The 12,320-nt window shown below is 42.6% G+C and overlaps 1 protein-coding gene across 2 annotated transcripts in view; it reads left to right on the forward strand.

Annotated features, from left to right (window-relative positions):
• LOC120860985 (TIR domain-containing adapter molecule 2) overlaps positions 1-12,320 on the forward strand; it is a 45,285-nt gene extending 32,965 nt beyond the window's left edge. The window contains exons 4-5 of one of the 2 annotated variants that reach the window (XM_040236697.1): positions 8,693-10,064; positions 12,184-12,305. In XM_040236697.1, the coding sequence (XP_040092631.1) occupies positions 8,693-9,328 (636 nt within the window). In that variant the 3' untranslated portion in view covers positions 9,329-10,064; positions 12,184-12,305. Of the gene's footprint in view, positions 1-8,570; positions 10,065-12,183 lie in introns of both variants that reach the window. The other variant, XM_040236696.1, reaches the window with a different exon arrangement.

A 12,320-nucleotide genomic window follows, 5' to 3' on the forward strand; every position in this document is an offset into this window, starting at 1 on the left:
TAATGGGAAAGATGAGAACCTAAGTAGGTACTCACACCATAGTAATTAGCTGTCATATGATGAGTGCCGTGAAGGGAAGATGCAGGGTGCCAGACCCCTGAAGCTGCCTAACCTTTCTAATGCCAGAGCTGGAACCTAAAGTGGAAAATACAGGCCCTGGTTTACTTTGACTCTAGTAAGTATCAATGGGTAATAGTTGATACAATTAATCCTTTCATTTAGACTGGGCCTTCTCTATCCTTATGGATTCTATGGAACTCCCGCAAAGAATGAATAAATGACAACTGACCTTTCATGCAAAGATGGGCACCATAAAGGACAGAAATGGTCTGGACCTAACAGAAGCAGAAGATACTAAGAAGAGGTGGCAAGAATACACAGAAGAACTGAACAAAAAAGATCTTCACAAGCCAGATAATCATGATGGTGTGATCACTAACCTAGAGCCAAACATCCTGGCATGCGAAGTCAAGTGGGCCTTAAGAAGCATCACTACGAACAAAGCTAGTGGAGGTGATGGAATTCCAGTTGAGCTATTTCAAATCCTGGAAGATGATGCTGTGAAAGTGCTGCCGTCAATATGCCAGCAAAGTTGGAAAACTCAGCAGTAGCCACAGGACTGGAAAAGGTCAGTTTTCATTCCAGTCGCAAAGAAAGGCAATGCCAAAGAATGCTCCAGCTACCGCACAGTTGCACTCATCTCACAGTCTAGTAAAGTAATGCTCAAAATTCTCCAAGCCAGGCTTCAAGAGTATGTGAACCATAAACTTCCAGATGTTCAAGCTGGATTTTAAAAAGGCAGAGGAACCAGAGATAAAATTGCCAACATCTGCTGAATCATCAAAAAAGCAAGAGATTTCCAGAAAAACATCTATTTCTGCTTTATTGACTACACCAAAGCCTTTGATTGTGTGGACCACAACAAACTCTGAAAAATTCTTAAAGAGATGGGAATACCAGAACACCTGACCTGCCTCTTGAGAAATATGTATGCAGGTCAGGAAGCAACAGTTAGAACTGGGCATGGAACAATAGACTGGTTCCAGATAGGGAAAGGAGTACGTCAAGGTTGTATATTTTCACCCTAGTTGTTTGATTTATATTCAGAGTACATCATGAGAAATGCTGGGCTGGAAGAAGCACAAGCTGGAATCAAGATTGCCAGGAGAAATATCAGTAACCTCAGATATGCAGATGATACCACCCTTGTGGCAGAAAGTGAAGAGGAACTAAAAAGCCTCTTGATGAAGGTGAAAGAGGAGAGTGAAAAAGTTGGCTTAAAGCTCAACATTCAGAAAACTAAGGTCATGGCATCTAGTCCCATCACTTCATGGGAAATAGATGAGGAAACAGTGGGAAACAGTGACAGACTATTTTCTTGGGCTCCAAAATCACTGCAGATGGTGATTGCAGCCATGAAATTAAAAGATGCTTGCTCCTGGGAAGAAAAGTTATGACCAACCTAGATAGCATGTTAAAAAGCAGAGACATTACTTTGCCAACAAAGGTCTGTCTAGTCAAAGCTATGGTTTTTCCAGTGGTCATGTATGGATGTGAGAGTTGGACTATAAAGAAAGCTGAGTGCAGAAGAATTGATGCTTTTGAACTGTGGTGTTGGAGAAGACTCTTGAGAGTCCCTTGGACTGCAAGGAGATCCAACCAGTCCATCCTAAAGGAAATCAGTGCTGAATATTCATTGGAATGACTGATGCTGAAGCTGAAACTCCAGTACTTTGGCCACCTGATGCGAAGAGCTGCCTCATTGGTAAAGACCCTGATGCTAGAAAAGATTGAAGGCAGAAGGAGAAGGGCATAACAGAGGATGAGATGATTGTATTGCATCAGCAACTCAATGGACATGAGTTTGAGTAAGCTCTGGGAGTTGGTGATGGATGGGGAGGCCTAGTGTGCTGCAGTTCATGGGGTCTCAAAGAGTTGGATCCGACTGAACAACAGAACTGAACTGATCTGACCTTCAGTAAATGTTATTGCAGTAAAGATCAGGTGGATTCAAATTCTACCCATCCTATTCCTGAACATATTGATCACCCTAGTGGGGACTTTAAAGTGTTTTCAGGGTGTGGGTCTGATGTAAAAGTCTGCATGTTCCTCATCTTAACCAGCACAGGTCTGTTCTGTCATGTCCTGGCAATAAATATCCTGGGCCATCTGGGCCATCCGGCTCCCACTGGAATTGCTCACCTCTGCCTCTTTAGCGTGAAATTGGCTGTAGACAGTGCATGAATGAATGGTGTGGCTGTCTTCCAGTGAAACATATAAAAACAGATGGCAGTGCTGTGTTTTGCCGCTGACTTGCTGTAGTTCCCTGGCCTGGATTTGGATGCTGTATCAATTACAGTTTCGTTGTAGAAAACAGAATCTACTCAAGCTAGTTTAAGCAGAAAGGTATATAGTGGCGGATATTACAAAATGTACACTATCACTGGGCGAGCTGAAGAGCTAGGCTCCAGGTTGAGTTTCTGGGAACACCTCAGAACATCACCTGCAGAACTGGTCTAATGGAGCAGGGACTTTTGCCAAAACTGTGAACCGTCCTGCAACTCAGCATGCTGCCAGCTCCTGAATCACAGCAGCTCTGCAAAGTATTGCTTCATGCTCTGCCTCCCTTCATATTTAACTCAGACATGTTGGTAGAACATAAGTTACACCCAGTACCGTAGCTTTAAGGAAGTCTGGGAAATACAGCTTTTAGTATTTGTAGTACAGGAAGGTTCACTAAAAGGAAGTTGGCATAAATTTGGTTGAGCCCATCTGCTGTACCTGCTACAGAATGCCCCTTTGGCTACTTAACATCCATACCTTCCCTTCTTTCCATTCCTAAACCTCCAGACAAGGACCACAAGAGCAGCGCACTCTCTTCTGATATAATGTAGCCATGCCTCCTGAAAACCAAGTGTGCTCACTTTCTCCCAAGATGCTAAATCCCAGAGTCCTACAGGTCACCACGTCATCTGCAGTGTTCATCACAGACATTACCCTGAGACCTAGTGCCCTGAAGAATTTGGTGGCTCCCCTCCTCACAGGGAAAAGGGGAGTAGGAGAGAGACAGGGCTGCCCAGTGACCAAGAGACAGCTCAGCCTTAAGAAGTCCCCACTCACTTCTTCATCCTCTTTCTCTATACCAGCCAGTTCCCTCTATTTGCAGGCATTCCAAGTTTCCCTCCTCTTAATGCTGTCGTCTCCATTTGTAGCTGTCGACTCCTGTCCCTCTAAGCTAAGCTTCCCTCTCTCTCTCGCACACTTTTGCCTCCACTGTCACTTGGCTGAGGGCTCTGCTTTCTCACCCAGGTTATTGCTGCAGCCTCTCACCTGATTACTCTTCCTGTCCACAGCCTCACAACCCTCAGGCTTCATCTCCTTACTCCAACTATCTGAACCTGTCTAAAACAAGTCAGATCATGTCACTCCCCTACTTAACACCTGTCAGGGGCTCTCTGTCTGCCCACTGGAACAAGTTCAAAATCCTGAGCTGAATATTCTAGGTTCCTTACTCTCTCTAATCCTGCTGTCTGTCTATCCTGATGTCTAACACTATCCTATCCCCCTCCCATCCTTGCATATGGACTTGAGGCTTCTAAACACCAAGTGCAAAGCGATCCTAACACGCTGTGCCCTCTGATGCCTCAAGTGTCTTTGCAAATGCTGCTCCCACTGCCTGAAACCGTCCCTTCTCAGCCTTCCTGATGCGAGTGCTTCCTGCTGCAGTGTCCATCCTGAGTGCTCCGGTAGCAGCTGTTACCTGACGGGAGCACCGGTGCACTGAGTCCTGTCTCCGCATACTGGCTCCACATCCCTAAAACACATCAGGGCTTGGTGCAGAGTAGGTTTTCAACAACATTTACACTTATTAATAATGACAAAGCCTGTTAATTAAGCGAAGAAACTAATTTTGTACGTATTTGCCACAAGATGGTGCTATTCAGATAGGAAAAACAACTCAGTTTCTCCAGGGCTGAAGGAGCCAAGTACTAGATGCCTAAATGTTCGTTAAATGTATTAAAATTCAGAGGCAATGATTTAAACATAAGCATTTTCAGTGGTAAACACAAGGACAGGTTGAAAATTGTGGATGAATATGTATTTTATTATCAAATTATTACTGGTCGTTGTTTCACTTCCTATTGTTTGGGAGTCTCTCTTTCAAAGTTGTCAAAATGTTTTTAAATGGCAAACAGTAACTCTTAATTCTGAGGGCAGCCAAGTTTTATGGAGGGTTATAGTTGGGTTTTTCAGTGAAACAGGACCAGTAGGTTTCACAGGGAGAGAGGGAGGAAGGGTGGGAGGTTCGCTTTAAGAAATTGGCTCTTGTGACTGGCAGGGCTGGAAACTCGGATGGAGCTGACTTTGCAGTCTTGCATCTGAAGGCTGGAAATTCAGGTGGAATTTCTCTGTTGCCTTCCCAAGGCAGAATTCCTTGGGGAAACCTCAATATTGTTCTTAAGGCCTTCATTTATTGGCTAAGTCTCACCCACACTATGGAGAGTAATCTGCTTTACTCAGAGTCTACTGCCTTATTCATTTACTTTTTAAATTTAAGATACAGTTGATATACAGTCTTAGATTCAGCTAGACAGCACAGTGACTCAGTGTTTTTACAGTTAAAGTTCACTGCTTTAAATGCAGTCTCATCTAAAAATACCTGCAGGGCGACATCTGGACTGATGCTCGACCAAACAACTAGGCACTGTAGGTTTGCCCAGCTGACACATCCAAGTACCTGTGGCAAGGCTTAGGTGAGGAGAGTAAACTGCGTATGAATGCGAAATTCACACTGATGTTTCAGTTTTGAGTTAGGGCCAGGGCAGAGAGGGCTGGCTGTAACCACCCCAAGAAACGTCCTGGGAAGTTTCTGCAGGAAGAGAGGCTGTGGTGGGATAGGACCCCCTGGGTGTTGCCCTGACCCTCCTCCAACCACTTCTGCTGGGGGCATGAGGGCACATGGGAACTAGTCAACACGCCAGTTCAGTCCCTGGGTCCGAAAGATCCCCTGGAGGATGGAATGGCAATCCACTCCAGTATTCTTGCCTGGAGAATCCCATGGACACAGGAGCCTGGCGGCCTGCGAAGAGTCGGATCCGACTAAAGCGATTTAGCATGCACAAGCATAAAGAAAAATAATAACCTTGTGGACACCATAGCCTCACCCCAGCAGATTCCATCCTCTATCATTTAAGTTTTGTTTATGCTGCAGACTGAGGTTTGGGGCAGTCCTAAGGAAGGAGTTTTGCTTCCTCTTTTCCTGAGAATAATGAAATGGTCAAAGGGAAGTTCTGCTGACATCCTCTGCCGCAGCCACTCACCCCTCTGTATGCACACAGCTTAGTTCTGCGTTCTGTTACTAAAGTAGAACTGTAAAGTGTTCTTCAGCTTCTTTGTTATGTATTTAATAACAAAATTAAGAGCTAAAAATGTATGGAGCACTCTTCTAAGCCATTTGATCTTCCTGAAAACCTTAAAGGTAGGTGTTATAATTAATCACCATTTAATGCACAATGAGATCAAAGCACAGAGATACACATACAGTAACTTGTACAAAGTCTTGCAATTGTTTTTTTATAGTAGGGCTGGGGTTTATGTTCATGCAGTCTGATTCCAAAGCACGTAATCTTCATGAGAATGGAAATTTGTGTTTCTGTTGCCTACTATGATTCTTCTCTATATTCTTTCTTACTTCCTGTAATATTTTTGCATACTTGCCAAGTATGCATAGATGCCATTCAGTTCTTTTCATCTTACTCCTGTTAAATGTGGGGGATTCCATTGGCACCTGCTTTTGCCTGACTCTCCTGATCCTGGCCCTGTTGCTCTTCCCTACAGAACTTCAGTTTAAGTTGTATCTTTCCATGTTTCTGTTGCCCTGGTGATTAGCTCCATTGGGCTGTGGTCAATAGTTGGTCGTTTTGGTCTTAGATCTTTACTGGGGCATGGAATGGAGGTGGGCATGTCATTCTGTCAAGTTAAAAGCAAAACAAAACGAAAAACTGTTCAGTCTTACAGAGAGCAGTTTGGCCAAATCTATCACTGTGACAAATACATTTGTCTTGATATAAAAATCCCATTTGGGCTCATTATTCTACAGATGACCTTGCATGTAGATGAACTGGCACTTATACAGTTATTCATTGCAGCATTTTCATAATAGTTGTAGACTGGAAACAAATCATGTAGTCGAGAACAGGGGACAATTAGGATACATTCACATGCTGGGAGATTATGTGGAGTTTCTCTGTATGTGATATGGAAGGCTCTGAAGTTATATTATTAAGGGAAAAAGCAGTTGCCTGTCTATCTATTACTCTGGCGGTGTGTATGTATATACAATGATACCTTTTTAAATAAGGAAAGAAATATATAGATATATGTATAAGGAAATATTGGAAGAATATAGGAGAAACTAATAAAAGTAGTCACTAGTAGGAGGCCATGGTGGGTAACAGGATGAATGGGAAAGATAAGGATGACAGTGAGACTTTTCAGTATAAATATTTTCAAAATGTGCCTTTCCAAAAAAGTAAATTAAAGATGTATAAACGCACATTTTTATTCCTGTAAGCGATCCTATGTGCCTTTCCCTGGCGGCCACCTCCACTGTCCTCCCACTGAGCTGAGGGGAAGGAGCAGAAACCTAAATGTCTGAACCCTGGTGCTGGCTGGCTGTGATGGGGGAGGAAGACGCTGACAAGGCTTTGCAGGATTCTCTCCGCCAGCCTTCTTTCCTTCCCTGTCCTTTGCACATTCCCTGCTTGCCTTCTGTTCTTTTTGTTGATGGAGTTAATTAGCTCAGGGTGAGCACGGTCAGGCTCTCCCCACCACCTTCCAGCCTGGAGAATCCCTGTGATGAATACCTCTTCCCCATCTCTGGATCACGTGGTGATGGGAAAGGCAGATCTCCAGCACAGAAAAACTTCCTGCATCTTTGCCTCTTGGCTGCCTCCTTACTTTAAGTGAAGTCGCTCAGCCGTGTCTGACTCTTTGCAACCCCATCGACTATAGCCTACCAGGCTCCTCCGTCCATGGAATTTTCCAGGCAAGGGTACTGGAGTGGGTTGCCATTTCCTTCTCCCTCCCCAAATTAGAAGAAGTTTTCAGACATTGTCACTGATTTGCTTCTCGCTGGTCTGCTTCAGGTGGATGTGGGCAGCAGTGCTTGGAAGGTGGAACAGCACATCATAGATTTCTGGAGTGTTTTGCTCTTTTCTGCCAACCAGCATTTAAGAAAAATGAGACATAAAATTGTAATTCTTATCCATAGTGTAATTTTTTCCTTTTGTTGTTTGCGTGTGTGCTAAGTCGCTTTAGTCATGTCCAACTCTTTGTGACCCCACCCACGGACTGTAGCCCACCAGGCTCCTCTGTCCGTGGGATTTTTCACGCAAGAATACTGGAGTGAGTGGATTGCCATTCCTTTCTCCAGAGGATCTTCCCGACCCAGGGATTGAATTCATGTCTCTTATGTCTCCTGCATTGGCAGGCAAGTTCTTTACCATTAGCGCCACCTGTTTATTTTTTATATATTTCAAAAATTTTGCAATCTAAGTTGACACACCATTTTCCCTAGAGGTTTTTCACACTTCTTAGGAAAATCTGCCATCTTATTTCACGTGCCCTCACCTGCAACAACTAGTGTATAAGATAATGAAGTTAAGTCTGTTTAAAAACCTATTTTAATGAGTAAGTGAAGATTATTTTAACTGACACTTTAAATAGGTTGAATAGTTTAACTTATTTTTAATGCAGGGGAAGCGTCTTTCTGCAATTTTGCATAGTAAAATTTTTTCATGATATAATAACAAAGCAATAACTCCTAACCAAGGAAGAGAGTGAATTCATTTAGGTTTATTATTTGGGATGTATGTATGTAGCATTGGAGGGCTGTCATACCTTAGACTGCCACTTGGTGGCTGGCGTGGTATACTGTGGATCCAGACCTGGCGTACAGACAGAATCAATGACAGGTGGCAGCCAGCAGTTCCTTCACTGTTCAGAGACAGTGGCAAACCTTTGCTTCCTTAAGTACATTAGAAAGAAAATTCTCTTATTTTTTCTTCCCATGACTGGCCATCTTTAGGATATTTGTATTGTTTCATATTTGTGTTTGATACAAAAATAAATTTTGAATTTAATATTGGAATATTCTGTTTCTTTAGGTTTTGCTCTTTCTAGTCTACACAATAATTTGTTAGAATAAAGAAGTCGGATTTATACTCCATATGGTTAGAGTTGATAGGGTACCTTTTCACTAAATACCAAAGTAATTTATTTTAATATGGAAGTTTATAGAGTGAATATAGTACCATTTAAAATTTCCAAATGTCTCCTGTTGTATTAAACTGGGCCCTCTTCAACTTAGCCTTGACTACCTGTAGTAGCCCTTGTGAAGCTCAAAAAAGACAAGTGATTTCATTTCCCAATGATCTGTTTGGCACTTCTTTCTTCAAGAACTTTATATTAGAATCCTTCTGAGGTTTTTCAGGTTGAATGAAATTTTCCACTTTTAATGTTTTGATTGAGTTTACAGTGTACTTCTGCTTTGTTATTTCTCCTTTTAGAACGAAATGAAATGCTGAGAAATAAATAAAGCTTTCCTCTTCTGACTCCGATCTTTATAATGGGTATCGGAAAGTCTAAAACGGATCCCTGCCATCTTTCTGTGCCTTGGGGTAAAAGCCAGAGTGTGGATACTAGTCAGAGCCATCAGACGTCAGATTCCAAGCAATCTGAAGACATCTCCCTGCATGGTGATGCTGTGTGCAGCAGTACTGCAGAGATGCCAGCAGGGGGGCAGGAGGGAGTGGAGGAGAGCCCTGAAGAGGACACAGAAGAAGAGGTGTTCCTCAAATTTGTGATACTGCACGCTGAAGAAGACACAGCCGAAGCCCTCCGAGTCCACAGCCTGCTGGAAAACGACTTCGGCATCAAGCCTGGAATCATCTTTGCTGAGATGCCATGTGGCAGACAGCATTTACAGAACTTGGATGATGCTGTCAACGGGTCTGCCTGGACTATCTTACTGTTGACTGAAAACTTCTTAAGGGACACCTGGTGTAAGTTCCAGTTCTATTCGTCCCTCATGAACTCCGTTAATAGGCAGCACAAGTACAACTCTGTCATCCCTATGCGGCCCCTGAACAAGCCCCTGCCCCGAGAGAGAACTCCCTTTGCTCTACGAACCATCAACGCCCTGGAAGAAGAAAGTCGTGGCTTTCCTACCCAGGTGGAAAGGATTTTTCAGGAGTCTGTGTACAGGATACAGCAAGCTATATGGAAAGAGACCAGAAATACGGTACAAAGGCAATCTGTTGCCTGAGACAGCACACGCGACACACGACAGACTCCTGTTTTGTAAAACAAAGGATTTATCTTCACTTGCGAAAACAAGTTCCTAGGAGAAGTTTCAATGAAGGAGAACCTTCCTCTTACAGAAACCTGTGGAGCCCAAGAAAGATAAATTTCTGCAGGACAGTCTGTAGAACTGTGGTAGTTGATGATGTTTCCATAAACTGAGAATCTTCAGAGTTTCAAGAGCTCTGTTTCCTCTCAGTTTTCCTGGTTCATGATTACTACAAAGGATATTTTAAATTCATCTTCTTATATTGAACTTGAACAAAAACTTACAGACATTTAAAAAATGCAATTAATTACCCTTTGATTTTGTTCCCAAAGGACACACAGGAAAAAACGACCTGGAGACATCTGACCAGCCTGCCTTTCAAGGTACCTCTCACCAATGTTGTAATGAAGCACTCCCGGTGTTGCCACCCAGACATGAGGACAGCTAGGCTAGAACGTTGAGAATGTGGAGTGCTGATAAGTGTGAAACCCAAAATAGATGCGGCAGTGGTGGGGCTCCTTAAAAGAATCCAGTCAAATCTCCTTCCCTTTCTGCTGCAATGTACATCTTTGCAGCAGTTCCCACCACATTTGTTGGTACTGTGGTTAGGACTCTGTGCCTGGTGTGGACATGACCCCTGGAGCCAGCACCTCTCTACTTTGGTCATCGGCTATGACCAGAACTTTGTTTGAAGAGCTTCTGAAAGGTGTGTGTATCCTTGGCCAGATGTTCTCCTTTAAAATCAGTAACCTCTCCTTTGCAAGCAGTTAAAAATTCCTGTCTCACATAGTACTTTATCAAGGAAATATTTCTCAGTAGCCTGAGTGTGTGTGTGTGTGTGTGTGTGTGTGTTATAGATTACTTTCAGACTTGAAGTGGGAGATGCATTTTATGGTTTCTTGTCCCACAATGATAGTGAATCAGAGGCTCCAAGCAGACCAGTTCCTTTCTTTCACAGCCCTTCTGCCCCAGCAGAGATTGATGGAGAACTATCAAGTGCAGACCAGGAATGGGAGAGAGTGAGTCCTGTCGTGCTGTAGTGAGAAAAGCACCCGATAGGGTATCAGAGCACCTGGTTCTTTCCAGTCTTTTTCACTGAAGAGGAATGTGACCATGGGCAAGCTACTACCCTCCTTCATCTGTGAAAAGAAAGGATTGGATTGATAAATCTGCACGGGGCACTGTCCTCTCCCGGAATGGGAACAACAAGGAACCAGGAAAGGGAACAAGCAAACAAATGATAGAATTTTATAATGTGATTTATAATTTAATAGATGCAGGAGGCTTCATGTATATGCTCACAATGAAAGGATGTTGTATATGTTTACAGCGTAATTGACTTCTAATGCTACCCATTACGCTCTTACAGTCACAGAAAAATATTACAATGCATGCTTAGTTAGATTTTTTTTAATTAAAAAAAAAATTTTTTCTAGAGACTTTTGCTGCAGAAACATTCTGCTCTATTTTTCTTTCTCTTTATCCCCACTTCTCCATACACCCTTGCTAACACCGGGGTTTGCTCACAGCCTTCTGCAGTCCGCCTCTTCACAGCCATGAACCAACATGTTTCATAATCTTGCAAGTAAGTCAGACCTCCCCCGCTACTAGTACTTATTAAAGATAAGATTCTTCTCATTGCGTGGTGACTTAAAAGTTCCCTTCTGTCATAGTAGCTGACTATTCACTTTTCTTTTTCAGTTCTAATGATAAGCATTTTTGTTGTTGTTGCCATACTGCTTCCTGCATCTCCAGTTTCATATACAAATAAAACATTAACCACTCACCTGCCTGCCAAAGTTGGAGCAATTGACGCTGGATGGTGTATTTTAAATAAATGTTTTTCTTCTTTACCTTGACTAAACTTGATTATTTCCTGTGTCAGTGAAGATTGTAGAAGTGTTTTGAAAAAAGGCCTCAATCTGTACTTCTCCACAGATCACCAAGCACAATGTTGTCACTTGATTCGGAGTTAAATACACTTTTTATGATGAAGAAAAATGTTAAGTACTGACTAACTGGTTGTGTTGAAATTAACAGTTGTAATAAGGGGTTATGAAAATAACAGGATAAAAAGAGGTAAAGCTGTGGCCTTTGTCATGTGAGTGTGTACACGCACGTACACATGCGTAGATTCAGACTTTCAGGGAAACTCGGTACAATTTTGCCACGTGCTGGAGAATGTCCATTTTGAGTGTCTGTGGGCCTCATTGCTCACCCTGGAGCTTCACAGAAGAACCTGAGTGGTGGCTTGTGTGTCAGGATTCTTTCAGCTGTAAGAGAAAAGCCAATGCCGTATGGCCAGCACTATAAGGTACACTTACTGTCCGACTTAGCAAGAGGTCCCCTAAGGTATGTGCCTCAAAGATGTCATTAAAAACCCAGTGTTAGATACAGTGGTGTTTTATGCCACCTTAAAAAGAGTAAAATTCTGATACATGCTGTAACAGAATCTTCAAAACATGGAGCTGCAGGAAGAAAGACACAAAAGGACAAGTATGGTTCCACTTATATGAGGTACCTAGAGTAGCAAATTCATAGAGGAAAAGAGGTGACTAGAAGCCAGGGAGAGGGAAAAACAGGAATCAGGTTTTGTGGGTATAGAGTTTTATCTTTGGAATGATGAAGTTCTGGAAATGGATCGTGGTGATGGTTGCCAAACATTGCGAGTGTATTTAATGCCACTGAATTGTATGCTTAAAATGGTAAGTTATATATGCATTTTACTACAATGATTTTTTAAAAACCAGAGTCTTTCCATCATTTTGCTCTGCCATCCTCAGCGTTCCAGCTGAATTTTCCTTAAGAGTTGTACCATTGCTGCCTATCAGGCACAGACATTGGAGCATCCAGCTGAATCAGATGGTGGGAGTGGTTTCACCAAAGTGAGGAAAAATATTTCTTCATTGCATTGTTGAAAATAGTTTATACATGGTGATAATAAAAAGTTGTCTGACTTCTAATCGGT

The sequence above is a fragment of the Oryx dammah genome, unplaced genomic scaffold (genome assembly GCF_014754425.2).
Source record: "Oryx dammah isolate SB20612 unplaced genomic scaffold, SCBI_Odam_1.1 HiC_scaffold_11210, whole genome shotgun sequence".
Taxonomy (NCBI): domain Eukaryota; kingdom Metazoa; phylum Chordata; class Mammalia; order Artiodactyla; family Bovidae; genus Oryx; species Oryx dammah.